The 18,442-nt window shown below is 33.5% G+C and overlaps 1 protein-coding gene across 4 annotated transcripts in view; it reads left to right on the forward strand.

Moving 5' to 3' along the window:
- LOC111510538 (glutamine synthetase) overlaps positions 1-18,442 on the forward strand; it is a 100,704-nt gene that overhangs the window by 70,447 nt on the left and 11,815 nt on the right. For 3 of the 4 annotated variants that reach the window (XM_074173227.1, XM_074173226.1, XM_074173225.1), the window contains exons 2-3: positions 14,098-14,284; positions 17,947-18,383. In XM_074173227.1, the coding sequence (XP_074029328.1) occupies positions 14,104-14,284; positions 17,947-18,383 (618 nt within the window). In that variant the 5' untranslated portion in view covers positions 14,098-14,103. Of the gene's footprint in view, positions 1-14,088; positions 14,285-17,946; positions 18,384-18,442 lie in introns of those variants that run through there. The other variant, XM_074173224.1, reaches the window with a different exon arrangement.

Here is an 18,442-nt window from a genome sequence, read left to right on the forward strand (position 1 = left end):
TCGGTTGAATAGTTTTCGCGTGAAACCGTTACAAACAAACTCACATTCGCATTTATAATATTAGTAGGGAAGTAGGGATTTTGTGCCATTGTTATTAATTTTGCATCAAAATTGATTATTCAACTAATTTCATGTAATTATGATAAATAACCTTTTTACAGACAAGTGATAGTTTTTTACACCATTCTTCTTAATGTTTTCCTTTGCTGACGAGTTACGTGAAGATTTTAATTATTTTTATATCCATACCCGGTAGATACATAATAAATAACATTATCTGTCATTAATTTAGGCAGCAGTGCCAATTTATTATATCCAAGTAAGAAGTTCTTGTAGCTTTCTCACATGAAAATATTATTCCACCAGAACTGTTATACTTTTCGACGTGCGTTTCCCGACGTTAACTGTGGGGTAAAGTTTTTTTGTTGGATGTTCATTTCACGAAGATAAGACCATTTGTTTGACTAATTATTTTGAAAAACGATTGAAATGATAACTGATTGACCTCTCAGTCATACTGGTTTATTTTTTAGTTTCAAATCATAATAATAGTGGAGCCCAAGCAGGGATTTCGGGATTTACTGAAGCGCGGCAGATTAATATACAGGGGGATACCTTGTACCCGGTTAAGTACCTCCACCAAATATGAGCCCCATATATAAGGCCGCCCGTGAAGGATAAAGGATCAGATTAGTAAAAAAAAATTGATCATCAGAAATTCTTGAGCGCGTCAGATTAAGGTAGAGTGAGTTAATTACGTGCTAAAAAGTGTATATTCCAGTAATCTGACAATTTGAGAGTGACGTAAAGAAAGGGGAGGGCAGCAAAGTTGTAAAAAAAAAATTAAATTTTTTTTGAGCTTTTTTTAAAAATTACTGTTTTATAAATACAAGTATTCTACTTAAAAATCATAAACTTATTTATTTGCATGCTATTTCCTGAGCTTTTCAATTAATTAAGTTCAATGATTGAAAAAAGTAATTTAAAAAAATAATTTTTTGACAGATTAGGCGAATCCCTCTAGATAATCGTCAGATTATGAGACAGCGCGTCTAAAACATAAAGATGAACCATATATATCTTAATCTGACGCGCTTGAGTATTTCAAAATGACGATTTTTTTGCACATTATAATAATGGCCGCGAGTTTGCGTCAGATCGAAATCGTCAGAACTTTTTTTTTCGTGCACTTAACACCCCCTTAGAAAATCTGACGCGCTCGATTAAGTTTTTTTTTTTCATTTTTAACCCTTTCGTACAACCACCCATATCATGCAAACGATCAGATTAACATACCAACATTATCAAAAATATGTAGGACATTGATGGTATCAATATGTGACGCGCTCGAGTATGTCCATGCAACAGTTTTTTGTTACATATTTAATAATCTATAGCAGCTTCCCCCACCGATGAAAAGGTATATATTATATAACATTTTTTCCTTCTTATCTTCTAAGCTTTGCAACCTAATAGGTCTCTATGACGCTCGAGTAAATCCCCATTTTGCATCGTGGGCTCCCCTGCTATAAAAGGTGAGAAGAGAATGAAGGTCTGGGGATATGAAATGACAGATAATTTATTCTCTCACTTATATTTTTCTCGTTTCAAAAACTTCATCAAGAATTGCCAATGAATAATCAAGTATTAGAAGCTGAATATGAGAAAAGTATTTACCCATTCGCATTAATTTTTTTCTTGTCACAGCTAAAAAGTTCGATTGTAATTTGTGGAAATTTAGCCTTGTTTTGTGTTTACATTATGTTCCACTTACATATAGATCAATCAATTCATATGTTATGATAATTTTATTCATTTTCAATCAGCTTTTTATAATCAACAGTTATGTGAATATGAAATAAAATAAAACTCATTCAGTATGTTTTATTTTTCTCCTGTCAAATAAGAATTTCATTGATAATAATTGCCAATCAATAATTACCTATTGGCAGCTAAATGTGAAAAGAGTATTTGCCGATTCAAATGTGATTCGTTCTGATACTTTTTCGGAAACCTGCTCAAGATGGTAATCTGTGAAAATTCAACTGTGTTTTGTGATTACATTATATATAAATATCATAACAAGAATGTTTCAGTTTTATATAGATCAATCAATTCATATCTTGTGATAATTTTATTCATTTTCATTACTCATACAGCTTTTAATGATTATGATAGACAGGTGAAAATTATCCGTAAATTGTGAATAGCAAGTGAAATTTTGTCAACTTGATCATTTCGATTATAAAAGAGCTGTCATTCATATTGTGTACATACTGTACATTATACGAACGGGAAACAGGCACCTTTCCCAATCACCAAAACTTCAATACTTTTCTCGACGCGCGTTTTACCATCCAATTTGGCGTCTTCAGGAGATGAAAAAACTAATTCCCAACTGTAAAACTTGTATATTAGGTATATATAACAGGGCATTCGTTCAGTTTCCGATTCAAATTAATGATTTCGTGTAGAAATTCCCGAGAAATTTTCTCGTGCAAGTTTCCGAAAATGTCAACAGGATGTTTCGTGAAACGGTAAACAATGAGCTGTTTGGAATGTGACCTTGTTGTTTACCTTTGTCAAATTTTCTAAAACCAATTTAACATTAACTCAATCCAGCCTACGAAGTTGAAGTTAACAGAAATGAAACTACCCCATCCAATAAACCCAACCTATAGTCATCATTTTTTTTTGGTACCTTGGGAGCTGTCTGACTGGTCCATTTAGTCCAAGTCTCCAGAAAACACTGCAGCCTCTTGGGCTCATTGCGTTTATTCTCCCATCTTCTCATGACACCCATTCCATGAGTCTCGTTCCGGTCCCTTTTGAAGCATTACTGGGTATATGCCATCAGGTCCCGGCGACTTATAAGGTTGAAATGAGTTCACAACCCATTTAATTTTCTTCAGATCTATCACCTTCTTTATCTCAAAAACTACACCTGACGATTTGATCTCCACAAACTGTATTTGAAAAATATATATCACATATTCAAGTGATTTATACTTCTAGTTGTTCTTAACATTAATATTTATATACTACAGGTAACCATAATTGAGACTACCTCCAAAAATTACCTGAACTACGTACCTGTTCAATTATGATCACCTATGAATTTTCATCAAGTAACGGCCGAATCAATCAGAAAACCTTCTTTATCATTTGCCAGTCCTCCCTGGATGCCCTTTTGGGGGTCTCCAGTTTTGAATTCGCCCAGGACTCCGGTGTTAGATTTGTAATTTCTGACCCGGGAAAGTGTACCAGGTATAGAAGTATCTTCTACCAGAGAGATAATCATTTTTGTATGCGCAATTCAGATATACCCGATTAAGAAGATAACCACAAATTCTTTCAAATTTACCTGTGTACTTATAAGAGACAGTATTCAGTGGGTATAATATACCCAGTCGCTATAATATAGCGACTTCTTCATAATTGTCAAATGTATTAAATTTGTGTTACTCTTGTTACTCAAGATTTATCAGAAAAATTAGTTGAATGACAGAAAACATATTTTCAAATACTCAAATTCAGAGTTCCATGGAGAGCTGAAGTAGAAAAACATTCTGTTTTACTGAATAATAAAATAGTATTGAAAATATTTCTCATTTGTTCATTGAAGACGATTTGTTTCCATAACATAATGATGATAAAAAAACCGACAGTATAATTATTAAAAAGTTATTATAAATGCGTTGCGCTAGCTAATCTCATGCAAGTGGTTGCAAAACTGAATACGACTCTGTGCCAATATTTGAAGTGAAACAATATAAACGGTTTATTGCCTACTTTGCTAAAGTATACACAGTCATTCTTTCACTGCATGAAATGATTTGTAAACTTTTCTGTGGTAATTGTATAGCATCAATAGTACTTTCTATGATAATACAAGTAAATCTACTCCAATTCTAATAGATCTGTTGGTTATAATTATGAATGAATATTCGACATTTCAAATAAAAACGATTTTGAGTTCTACAATTTTATGAAGGGGATGATTATTGATTATTGGTACATAGAGATATATTGAACTTCCATATGAAGAAGATGTAGCGATAGCTGATCATTTATATCAGTAAGTAGCCTTCTAAATTAACATCGCATCAAAACTCTTTCTGATGTGTTGACGTCACAAGTCTTTACATGGAGCGCGCCAACGTCATTTTTTTAGGTTCGATTGTATCTAATTTCAATAAGTACCTATAAATCAATTATACAATATTTCTGCTGAGAGACTTGAACCATTATCTTTGTGTTCAGGTCGTGCGAACTATACACTCTCGCATATCCAATAACTCCAAACTGAAACAAACTCAGAAACAAACATTTAGGTGCGTATTCACCAAAAAAGCGAGCACGAGCGAGAATGAGCGAGCATTCGTGTATGTTTGCTAGTGTTCGCTCATGTTTGCTCGACATATTGATGTTTCGTCCACACCAGAGCGAATATCTTCAAGTTCGTAGTCGTAGTTGATCCATCTACCTTGTGCGAGCACCTTTTGACGTACCGCCTTCCTCTCGATCTTTTCTGAACGCGAACAAGCATACGTTCGCTCGCTCGCTAGCCCGTACTCACCAGACGATTATTGATGCAGAATGCTCGTTCATTATTGTTCGCTCTTGTTCGCTCGTGCTCGCTTTTTTAGTGAATACGCATCTTTATACAAGAACATCATCCAATACAATACACAGCTTACTTTTTCGATTTTTTTCGAGAATAAAAAAATTCTACAAGGTGAATTCCGCTTTTATAGCTACCAATGAGTTGGAATTATTGATACCTGAACACCACATGTTACATGAACATTCGTAACAAATATTTCCTCATTCCAGAGGAGTGAGAAGAGGCGAAATCGATATGTTATAGTAGATTCAAGCTACTCATCTGCAATTTATAGTGTGAATAATTTGCTGACCAAATGAAGGAGGTTCTCCATTGATTTTTTTTATCGAAGTTCAAAATTTCATCTCTCTCGTTATGCCGCCTTTGAAAAAAGTTGAAACTGCCTTTTTTGGGGGTATTTTGTTCAATTAATTTTTCATATTATTCTGCTGACCAATGCCCGTTGAAATATTTCGATGGAACAGTATAATTGTACCTGTCTTGATATTCTAATATTATCATCAATGAGATCAGCTGAGTATACACCTTTCAGTATAGATGATATTTTGTTTTTACCATCGAAATATTTCGATCAAACTTCATAATTTCACTTCCATTGATATTTGATATTTTTATAACATAGGGTTGCAAATGCCTGTTTTAGGAATTAGTTATCTCTTGTAACCTTTATTAACTATGCGTATATATTTTCTTAAATGATTTTCTCTCACATTTTGTACAGATTTTGAGTAGCAATGACAGCATTCCCAGAGAGATAAAATTATGAAGTTTGATCAAAATATTTTGATTGGAATGCGTTCGTCAGTAAAATATAACTACCTCCGAAAGAAGCAGATCTAACTATTCTTATAGGTGACAATAGCAACATAATGTTTCTGGCACAGAAAATACTTGTTCGCCTCATTTTTTGGTTGTTCTATCCACAATGCTGCAGAAGTTACCTCAAAAACAAAGGTCTTCTGACTTTTACCTACATTTATTTGTACAAACTTTTAATTTACACATTTCACAACAAAAACCTTCTTCCGTAAAATTCAATTTTTCGCAATTATTCAACTCACCGTCGACTTAACTTTTGAATTGAAAAACGGAATGCATCTATAAATTTAAATCTGTCTTGTAATGTAATTTCTCATTGCAAATATTTCAATAGCATACAATACATATCAATTAGTTAATATGCAAATTCTCCAGATATATGTGTGTTTCAGTGCTTTATAATTCTAAATGTGGCGTACTTTGTTATGAATCGTATAGAGGTTTCAATTTATCTGATATGTAGAAACACACGTTTCCAACTGTTTCTGAAATTTCCATCCTCGAAAATCTTTTTTTGCAAGTATAAATGGTTATTTTTCGCCTTAAAACAATATCTATATATGGCCTACAAAGAAATAATTTTCTATCATTCTCTTATCGACATCAAAATGTTTCTCATAAAATTTCCCATTCCCCGTGACTTTGTGTTCAATGTCACAGGTTGTTAATGATTAACAGCTGTTGATTTAATTACTATTATATCCCAGAATTCATTCGAAACACTTCCTAGTCAGGCACGTGATAACCTGACCGCAGTTTTTCGCAATTCTTTGTTTACAACTCAATGAAATGTCATGACTATATACGTTGTATATACAAACGACAAAAGGTTGGTGTACATCGTGTGATGGTGTTTACGTAGCAGATTTGATCTTAATAAATAAAACAAACAAAACGAATCGTTGAAATTTAATATAAATAAAAGTTATTGGACTCACAAAAAATGTTTTTCAAATAACCTAAACAACGCATAGAACTTATTGTAACGGTATTATTTATTCATTTATTCAACGGCAAAGCCAATTTACAAAAACATATTTAACAAAGTGTGGTGAACTATAAAGTATTTTTGAATGCTCATGTCTGATGTCTACATTACAATTTACAATTTACAAAACATTTAGCAAAGTGTGCAATACCAAATATTGATTAATCTTTATGTCTAGTGACTATATTACTAAAAGATGAAACAATTCTGGTACTTATAAGAAAAAAGATGTAACAAATCTGGTACTTACAAAGAAAATGGTAAGGTAAGAAAAGTTTCGAAAACGCTATAGTCTTTTCAATTGATTTTTAAAAACCTGAAGTGATACATTAAACAGATTTAAGTTTTTTGGGAAAGAAAGTTTTTGGCTTTCTACTACTCCATTTTTTTTATATCAGATGGAGTAGTAGAAAGCCAAAAACTTCCTTTCCCAAAAAATTAATCACTCCTAAAAATATAACCCCTTCAATTCAGATTTAAGTTATTATGTTATTATTATTAAGTTATCAAAATACGAGGCATCGGACTGTTCAAAGCATAATTGATATGGAAAAAATGTATATGAAAAATGTCAGGATTTCTCGTATCGTTTTGCTTAATATGAAAAAGTATTAGTTGAAGTAGTTCTGGGCAGTTCATCTCACTATTTGATTGATTTGAAGAGGAAACTCAAGTTCATAGAAATTCTCCTATCTTCCAATGATTTTATATTTAACTTGGTTAAGACTTGACTGTACGCATATTCATTTCGTTGAATACCAACGTTGAGAATTTCTATCGAACATTCTCAATCTAATCATATCGATATTTACATTATAGTATGGGTCCCATATAACCGAACAATATGCAAGAATGGATCTTACGAAAGCACAATATAAAATCTTTTTTGTTTTAATTGAAAAATCAGTAGAAATTCTCAACACGAAACCCAGCATTTTGAGACTTTTTTCCAAAATTTCTGATACTTGATTAAAATTGGTTTCGCTATTTAACTCCCAGATCGCAAATAAATGTTTCTCTTTCAAGAGAAATATTGAAATTGAAAGAATATTGGACTTCTAATCTTAGCGAACGTAGGGATTTGACACTTATCAATGTTTACCTCTAACAAATTATTCCTACACCACATGGAAAAGGCTTCGAAATCTTTTTGAACTAATTCAGCATCTTCCCGGCAAGTAATTGCTCGATAACGTGTTTGAGATCATCAGCAAACACAAGAAATTCTAAATATTCGAAAACAAACTCTATGTCTGATACAAACAAGTTGAACAGCAGTGGTCCCATGTGGGATCTCTGCGGTACCCCTGATGGAACTTGAATGGGCGTAGATGTTATATCTACGTGTTTTACAGACCATTTAAGAAGCTATTGATTACTTGCTTGAATTTTAGATATAAGTAGGCCGTGGTTGACTCCATGAAAGGCTTTGGAAAAGTCAGTATAGACTGAGTCAATTTTTAGCCTCCTCTCAAGATTTTCAGTTAGGAATGTATCAACAGTTTCTTCAATTTCACATGTCCATTTCAGTTGATATGGACTTTTCATTGGTATCTACACACATACACAAGCTGAAACAAATCATGCATTTTTTAACGTATTTAAAAAACATTTTATTGTGAGATTTACACTAAACAATTTTACGAAAACGCAACACGTGTTTTGCCATACAATGGCTTCTTCAGGCGTGTCAGTAAAGACACGCCTGGGTGTACGCACGCCCTGCACTAAAGGTAAAGCCGCCCTTGCTGCTCTCTGAAAAATTGTTGAATGGTTATTCTGTTTTGTCAAATAGTAATTCGGCAGATATAACAGAAGCTTCAAAGCTTGAAAACGAAGGAGACGGTGTTATTTCATAGATACAATTTTGTAATTTTGTAGAAAATTAGGTGACGAGATAAGCTTCTGAATACTTCCAATGGAGATGGCCACAGGTCAACTAATCGTTGAAATAATCAATTAAAATATTTAGTAGAAAAATTCAATGTTGAAAACAATTAATTTTTTGACACCATCTTTGTTGTAACTTACGAGTGTCTTAGTATATTGTCATGATATTCCAAGAATATGTTCTGAAGTTGTGATTCACCCAGCAGTGACAAATAAGTTTTGGCAAAGTTATCGCTCGATAAAGAAAAAAATTAAAAGTGGAATTTTCACTCGTTTCAAACTACAAAGTAGTATTTCCATCAATCTTTTTGAGATAATATAAATATTTACTCGCAAATTACCATGATACTTGAATCAGGATATTCCTAAGTCGCGTAGCTGGTGTAAAATTTAAAAAATAGGTCGCCGAACACACGTTTATCACGTGTTGAATTTTATTTTGTTTTGACGGAGCGTATCAAAATTCTAGCGAGCAGCAAACCTCGTCTCACGCGTTTTGAATGTGCAAGGTTACTCATAACCACAATTGTCATTTGAATATAATTGTCACGATATTGTTGCTAGTTTTTTGTTGGTCTCTTTATCGGCCATTTCACCAGATATGTGATTTATAATGATTTTTTCTCGAGAATAGAAAACTGTCAGTTTGACTTCAATTATAACTATAATCTGATTCAGATTTGGTATAGTGATTATCGAAAAATAATGAAGTTGTTCGTTTTATCTCATTTTATCTTGATTTCACCAACAAAATCACAAAGTTTTCACCAAAAAAGGATATTCCGTAGAATTCCTCAAAAACAACTGTGAATTTGATGACTTCTCTAAAATTTTGTTTTTTATATCAGAAAACTTTTGAGAAGCATAGAATGATTTATGATGTTTGTAAGACATTTATGTTTTTGCGTGGCTTTTTTCGAAAAATTCTTCGTAAATCATCAATTAGTACATTATATATTTATATAATGAGAATAATACTATGATACATATGGAACTGAAACGTATAAGGAAAATCGAAAGTGTTTAAGAATAAATACATCTGAATACATCTAAAGAGAAATAAAAATAGGTGTTTTAGTTGTCTCTGCAAAAATTGACCCAAAACAATATTGATTGTGATCAAACAGAAAGTGATGATAATCGTTGTAACAGAGGATAATTGTTGTCTTAATGTTATTTATGGATTTGGCTCCCGTTATTGAGAAAGTTTTTTCACCCACTCATAAATAATGCCTAACAACAAGTTTTTGAAAATAAACTAACTTCACTATGTATATAGTATTGCACTAGGTGCAATACTATATACACTAGTAGCACTAGTGCAATACTATATACATTCGCTTTTTATAATGAAATGCTTATACAAAATCTGTCATAAATATTAAGAAAGTTACATGAAGCACCTGAAACTTTCGAAGTTGAAGAACCAAGTGAAGAAAATAATCATATTTTTACAACGAATGCTATCGAAAATTTATGTTTTCAGAGACATAGAATCGACAACTTGACCCTGAAAGATAAAAACCAGTGAGTAGATAGGTTTTCCACAGGGATTGAAGTGAATCATTGTTAACCATTCACAAACAAAGTCGCAGTGTATTTACTTTCAAACAAAGGAGCAAGTATTTATAATAATCAACTTTAGTTGCTGCAGCCTGGTTTTGTCATTCAGGAATGTATTGTCAATTTGATATAACTCTGAAAACACTATACAACTCAGTTCATTACCTCCAACAAACAACTCAGCAAAATAACATTATAAAAAGTTCAACAACTTGCCAGCTATTTAAAATCAATCGAAATGAAGCAACCAGCAGCTGTTTTTTTTTATTTTTTTTTTTTAAAGATATGTTCTCCAAATAATCAATTAAAGTATAACCAATATATCCACGATTTCTCTTAGACGCTCTAGTTTCATTATTATCAAATCCGTCGAAAACAACTTCAACGTTGGTGCCATAGTTATTATGTAAATATCTGATGTAATGTTGTTTTACTAATTAACATGCAAAAAAATAATTGAAGTCTCGCAAAACTATTTGTTTATATAAAAATGTTACATATTGTTTAAACAATATAAATAATTATGTCCCGACTTCAAAAGGTTTCTGTATTCCAATGATACAATACTCGTTTAACCAATATCAAAATCAGAGCTCGTTCTGTGGACTTTCGAAGATTGCGTATATTATGTAATCTTTGACGTCGTCACTATATAATATAACATCATTCATCTTATATCACAACTGTTCACGACTGACTCGTACTCGTATACAAAAAAAATTCAATCATGTCATTTTCGAAAGAGATTTGACTCTATTTTCTTACGTACAACAGAACTTTTTTCATTCAAAACCTTTTGTTATATTTTTGTTGTATATTTATTCTACCAAAGTTTATTTATTAGTAATGTTCGTTTCACTTCAAGAAGAATGCTGCCCAAAGTAATGTGTTGTTTACATTTTTGTCCGACTTCAATTGATTTCGTCGAATCTAAGAATTTTCTATTTTGATTCTCATTCAACTCCGTCCCACAGTTGACGAGTTCAATTACATCTTTTTATATAAAGGAACTCATTCCAGTTAAAATCACCCGCGAATATCTACCAGTTAGCATATATTCTATTCTGTTATTGTCTGTAGTTTCACATTAGCCCACAAAATCTTACTTTTTACCTAGAAATGACTGATTTTTGGTAAAGTTGTTCCCTGGAAACTTTGAGCCATAGTTAAGGAAATTATTTTGTAACCTTACAAACTTCCTCTCGTTCATTGGTGTTAATTCAGGATACATTTGGTTGAATTTTTTACACGTTCTGACAATGTTTTGATCACTTTGTTCATGTGTATAATAAATTTCATAATCGATATTTGCATTCATTTTGGAAGATGATTCGAAACACCGTCGATAACTCTTTGTTAATTACTTATAAAAGTAACCGAACCGCTATAAGCTTGATAATTCCACTGCTACCTATATCCAAATTCTAAAAAAAAAATGTTTCTAGAAGAAGCGACTTCGAGAGAAAACTTGACGATTTAGGTATAGGGACATGATATATCATATTGAAGTAATATACAGGGGGTTTCATTTGAAAAAATGAAATTTTGACTACTTTTATGCACAATGGAAATAATAGTAATTTTAGCACGCCCTGTATTATATGGAGTCGATTTCTTGGTGTTATTTGAATCTCTCGAGTTTGTCCAAACAATCATCAGAATATCAACTTTTCATGAATTGAGAGTACTGATGTAGGTACTTAATTTCAATTAAGGCTATGTTTTGGACATATTGGTTTTGGACCAATTTATTTTTTATCTCAAAAACAGATAGGGATAGGTATAGAATATTATCAACAAAAAAGTATTGAAATACCATATCGATTCCAAAAATGTATTAATATACGGGGTGTTCCATTTAAAAAAATAAAGTTGCTAGGACTTTTTGATGGAATTGGCAACGCCGCAATGCTGAAAATATTCTAGATCGATAGAACAATTGAGGAAATGTGGGAGGTGAAATTTTCAGAAAAATCATGCTTTGCGTTTTCCAGAAACGTCTAACCTACCATCGACCGTGAGTCACGCTGTATATTTTTACACTACTGTAGGCAATAACATACGGTCCTTGACTTAACATATTACCCGAATTTTGTTTACTTTTGACAATATGGGTAAGCTGATCTGAAGACCGGCGAATATACTAGGTCGATTTGGTCATCTAGCAGGGTTACATCCACGATACACATCATTATGAATTTCCAAAAATTCCAAATAACTGTGTTTCCAATTCTTGCTTGCATAGTGCAAAACTTCCGTATCGTTCAGATTCAGAAACTTGTGATTGCATTCCCACAAATGGTCGGGAGAAGGAAATATTAAGAGCAGATAGCAGTTTCACAGATGGATCAAAAACACCTTCCGGTTCTGGTGCGGGTGTTTTAAGTCACAGACCTAGGACAGAGATATTAACCTGTCTAGGATTTTATGCGACTGTATTTCTAGCGGAAATTTACACTATTGAATTGTGTGCGGAGAGATTGGAAGAATCCATCTTCATACACAAGTCTATAAAAATATTCTCGGACAATCAAACGGCGTTGGAAGCTCTTGGTTCCTACCGAACAAAGTCTAAATTAGCAGCAAATTGCCAAAAACAACTCTTCTCGATAGGAAGACTTAACAGATTGTCTGGATTCCTGGCCATACTGGCCTGGAAGGCAATAAGGCTGCTGACTCCCTGGCAAATGAGGGTGCTTCAAGCAGTTTCATCGGACCAGAACCTGTCAATGGCATCGCTTTAGGCTCTGCCAAACATACATTGAACACCTGGATGACACAAGAAGATTTATGGACCTCTGGAAGAATCTTCCAGAATTGGCTGACTCCAAGGCGTTTATTCACCCTTCGAAGCTTGATACTAAACACTTGTTGGACTACAGTAGGGATGAACTACGATGTCTAACAGGCCTTCTTACAGATCACTGTCATTGCATCATCATATGCAGAGACGCAGACATTCGGAAGACAGTGTGTGTCGTCGCTGTTTGGAAAATGATTAAACAGCAGAGCACATACTTTGTGCCTGCCCCGCTGGGGACCGAATCAGGTTTTTAGAGTTCGGCAGAGCTGAGTTTATTTGATCGACTGTGAATAGGTGTGAGCCACAATGAACCCTTGCGGGTTGCGGTTGAGGGTCGAATAGACCCATTCACCTTGGACCTAACGTAACCTAATCCAGGAATGGTTTGAAAACGCGAATCATTTTTACGTAGTCTGCAGGACCTTGTATGTTCAGCATACCGTTTTGAGACATTTTGGCCACATTGTCTCATATAAACACTATTACACTCTGGACATGATCTTATAAACTTCAGATTTCTCCATCTTGTCCACTTCATCTTTGGCATTGAAAAGGAAATTGGATAACATGGCATGTGGCCTGTATGGTACTTTGTTTTTTTAATCCCTCAACTGTCCCTGTTCTCTCACCAAAATATGTTTAAATTGCAAATTTCTTGATTTCAGGTTGTTTGATCTGGGGGTACATTAGTCTGTACGTAAATTTGAGGCTTTGATTTCTGATTAACTTTTGGATTGTGTCTGAGTTGAAACCATTATTATGTCCCATGTGTATACTATATTTCAATTTCTTTTTCTAGATTGTAAGTAACTAAAGGTAATGAGAATAATCTGTGTAACATTGAATCGTAGGGTGCTAATTTATGACTGTCGCGGTAGAAAGAATCACTTGGGATTTTAATGTATGCATATCTCGATTTTCTGAATACATTTATGATGATTGTATCTGTAAGGGATAGGTCTGAAAAATCAATCTGTTTCTCTAACTCGAAACACATAGTGCAGTTTATTTTACTGTGATACTTGTTTCAAACATGTTATACATTTTTCCTTGCCCTGGTTTACCATTAAAACTGTCATTTTTTCTATTTCTGAACTATCGCTTTTTGCTGTGTAGGGTGATATTTCACTTGTCCGTGTTTATTTTAGTTGAATTTTCAAATATTTCAAAATATTTCTAAAACAGTCACATTTGTAACTAACGTTACTGCAGTTTCGCCCAATAAGGACATTTTCAAACGAATAAGTTTGAAGTTGATTCTCTTCGTTTCAAAATTTCCTCAAAGGACGAAACTGCAGTAACGTTAGTTACAAATGCAAGTAGTATAAAAACAAAGGAAGTTTTATTTCTCCTACCACGAAGTATCGGCTACATTCATCAATTTATATTTATATTTTAATGTTTCAGTTCATTATGGCAAAAATGTTGGAAAATTCGCCGAACGCCGCTTTGGATAAAACGCTTATTCAGCATTATTTGACATTGCCCATTCCAGATGGAAAGTGCCAGGCGACGTATATTTGGATTGACGGTACGGGTGAAAATGTGAGGTGTAAAACACGCACTTTGGATTTCGTACCATTGAAACCCGAAGGTAAGTTCAAAGCGATTTTTCAAACAATTGAGCTCAACACGCATTAAAATTTCAAAAGTCAATCGAAAAGGAAACAACGATTCATCATCGTAATGGCCATCACAGTATAAAAAAGCAACTTTTCATAGAAAATATTATTCTAAATACTAACGAACAATCGAAGCATAATGTAATCCATGAAGGAATTGTGGTCAGAAGATCTGATAGACGATCTCAAAATTATATTTGATTATCCTAAGGCGGCAAAAATCTTAGCCAGACAACTGTCTGCTGACTTTTTTGATTCATATCATCATTCAATTTGAAGTTGAAATAATAATTTCGCCTGTTTGGAGATGGTTGACAATGTTTCGTGGTGTATTTCATCAGTTCGGACTTCCATTGTCTAATATGATACAAATTGATTTGAAATCCCTGAAAGAATCTGTAAAAAAAAGATTAGCTGAAAAAACAATTTTATCAAGCAAAAAACTTAAATTACAATGAAATAACGTACAAGCAACAAACAAAAAAACAAAAAATTGAACTATTTACACGAGCTGAAAAAATTTAAAAACCATTAACAAGAAATGAAAATCAAAAATATAAAATTAAAAGATTTCAAACCAAGGTACTTCACGACGTTTCGATTGCACAATCGTCTTTGTGTGATAACTGTAATTTCAGTTTTTTGTTTGATAAAATTGTTTTTACAGCTAATCTTTGTTTACAGATTCTTTCAGGGATTTCGAATCAATTTATATCGTTTCAGACAATGGAAGTCCGAACTGATGAAATGCACAATAATTTCGCCAATGACCCACCAAATTAGTTGAAATTGTTTTATGGTTATCGAAACTCTCAGGTTTCAAACATGTGAATATTTTTACCGTTTTATTCAGTTCAAGGGCATTCGTAATATTAATTTTTCAGTTTCATTATTCAGACGTCATGGATACGCTTTGAGCAGATATGCGACAACCACAAATAGTTAGATGCATTGCTACATGAATTTGAATTCAGGGTCTTGAAATTTTAGTAGTTCAAAAGTTATGGTAAGACTTATGTCACAAAATGGATTCATTCACATTTTTATTTATTATCAAAAATTTACTTTGTGGCGCTTTTTCCTACAGAGGTAATCAAAACTCTTAATCACTTTTTTCTCAGTTTTTTAAAAGGGAACAAACTGTACACAAGGCTATACCAGAACAGAACTGTGACTACTATAAGCTTTCAGATCTTACCGAAAATGTATCCGATTCTTGATGTTACTATGAAAAAGTCGTTAAATTGAAGAAATAACGATTTTTTTGTTCATTGTGCTAGAAGAAACAGGTAACAAAACCAATTTAACCAATTTAAAAAACACAAATCCACAAAAGATGTTCAAAGTATGTATGTTTGTAGCTCTTTCACGCCAAATCGACATATAGGCTACAATTTACAAAGGTTTTGTGTAATTTTGGTCATAAAATAACGATAAGTATTAAGTAAGCCCGAAAAAGTCTTGCTCCCTGAGAGCTATCTTGGAGTGCGCTGCCTATACCGATGGAGTTACATGCAGATAATGTACCATAAGTAGTTCTGAATAAAAGTCCACGATAGCATATATCTACTTCTTATGTTGTAGTCACTATATGCAAAATACTGAACCATAAATATAATTAAATTGGATACTTTTTTACAATGCACAATTCAGAATATCTGCCAAATTCTCATAAAAATTGATATAATTGTCGTTTAAAGTATTTAATACAGACGAATCGTTAAAAAGTTATCACGATAAGATTAACTTAACGCAACGCAGTAAGCCGTTACGCGTCGCGTCTAGTGTAAGACGACGGGGGACGATGCGCGGGGGTTGAGGGGCGGCTAAGCAATGAAGCGACATCGTCGAGAACGCAACCCGAACGCAGGCAGGCGCGTGAGGGCGTACGTCGTTGACGGTTGCGTTAGTTTTGCGAATTTCTTTATAGGTAACATAATTCGATCCTCGAAGCTACTCATTACTTAGTGGAGGTGTCAAATTTTTTTAGTTACTGTATTTTTGTTAGTGAAAATATAAATAACTAGCTATTGGCCGCTGCTATATTAACGTACAGCCGAAGCTACTGAACCTAGAATATTGAAATATGCAGGTAGGTTCTTTATATAGCGTAAATGAGCATCGAGAAAGGTAATCAGGACAAACCAAATTCTACGTGGGCGAAGCTGCCGGCAACAAATAGTCTTCTATATTGGGTTACGAATAAATTAAGACTAATTTCAATTCAATTTGTGATAAAATAGAAAACTTCTCTCTAGTGTTTTGTTGGTTTCGTACAGTAGGACCTTACGTACGTATCTCCAGACAGCAGAAATCTGAGCAAATTGGGTTTGGCGATATTGTAGTCTTTCCAGAAGTGTATCAGTTGTAGCTAAGTGAAGATTCTGATCAGTTTACAAGATCATCGCTAATTTTCATCCGCTTCCACGTTCATCATATATGTTGAGAATTCTTATAACTGTTAAATGTTCCAAGGATTATTTGATGTAATTGATATGATCTGAATTCTGAGTAGATGTTACATAAGTTGCCTCCAACCAGTGCATGCAATTCGATATTCTGATTCAGGAAATGTACGACCCGAGATTTCTCGATAGAGAGGGTTCCAAGAAACAGAAACTGTAACACACAAGGAGTAAATAGAATGCGGAAGAAAGAGAATGATGTCGTAAACTGTACAAGAGAAATGGCAACTGATACCTTCCTGGAGGGACTGCTATATCTCCAGGCTTCATTTCCTTATACATTTCCTTCATAACAAGATAAGCATTAATTGCATTCCGAAAAGATAGATTTAATTTGTGCTTAGTTCAAAGTGGATGTTCACTTTTATATCATTTAACGAATTTTCCATTCTTTCAAGAATCAGATGCATTTTCGATAGAAATCAAGTATTCAAACCCTATATATTCTGAAAACTCATTGATTCTGGTAGAGTCTGCTTTACAATATGTTCCATTTAAAAAACTAGGAAAAAATTATACCGAGTGTTGATTACCCATGTATGGAAAAAGCGCTATTTGATATCATCATAAATAGGAAATGACAATACACAATACATAATACAATAAAGGTAATTGGTTGAAACAATTTTTCATTTCAATTGATCGAGTAGACTATTTAATTTTCATTTCATTACATTACATATCAAAGTTCTATTCGGAACATTCAAGTCCATTAGAAAAGCAGCTGTCGTAGTACAACCTGCATATTGGCATGTCCTTATCATTCATTTCTGAAATGTGAAAATTAGCAGGAATATATTTATGCAGATTATCAATTAAGCAATTTGGAAAACACGCATTCGTTGATCCGTCGCCCATAGGATCTATGCTGTAAAGATTCATTGAATACTGTTCGAAATTTTGGTTGATTTATTGACGAAACAGTTTTGTTAGCACTATTTCTTATTCATAACTGAACAGAATTGAAAAGTAACATTTCAGTTTGGGTTTCTACTTTTCCATCATTGAACAAACACAGTTTTTTTTCAATGATGGAGAAGCGGAAAGCCAAAAAGATTTTCCCAAAACTAATATCTCCTAAAAATGTTGGTTTTTCAATTGAAAAATTCATAAATTATAAATAGTTTTCAGCTCTCTTTTTGAAAAGAATTTCCTTTTCTCAATTTCAGAACTTCCGATATGGAATTTCGACGGTAGTTCCACAGGACAAGCGGAAGGATCAAATTCTGACGTATTCATAACTCCCGTAGCTATCTATAACGATCCTTTCCTGAGAGGCAACAACAAATTAGTTATGTGTGATGCATACAAATACAATAGGAAACCAGCAGATACGAACAAGAGGGTGGGTTGTTTACAGGCAATGGAGGCCGCCAAGGATACTGAACCATGGTTTGGCATAGAACAGGAATACACGTTACTCGATATGGACCTCCGCCCTCTAGGATGGCCCAAAAATGGATTCCCAGGACCTCAAGGACCTTATTATTGTGGTGTTGGTGCTAATAAAGTGTACGCTCGTGATATTGTGGAAGCACATTATAGGTGTTGCTTGTATGCAGGAATTAATATTTCAGGCACTAACGCTGAAGTTATGCCTGCTCAGGTAAGGACTTGATAATAATTCACCATTTTAAACTCACATATATCCATATGAATATATTC

The sequence above is a fragment of the Leptinotarsa decemlineata genome, unplaced genomic scaffold (genome assembly GCF_025532065.1).
Source record: "Leptinotarsa decemlineata unplaced genomic scaffold, Ldec_3_MD MMD2_tig00000218_RagTag_RagTag, whole genome shotgun sequence".
NCBI classification, from domain to species: Eukaryota; Metazoa; Arthropoda; class Insecta; order Coleoptera; family Chrysomelidae; genus Leptinotarsa; species Leptinotarsa decemlineata.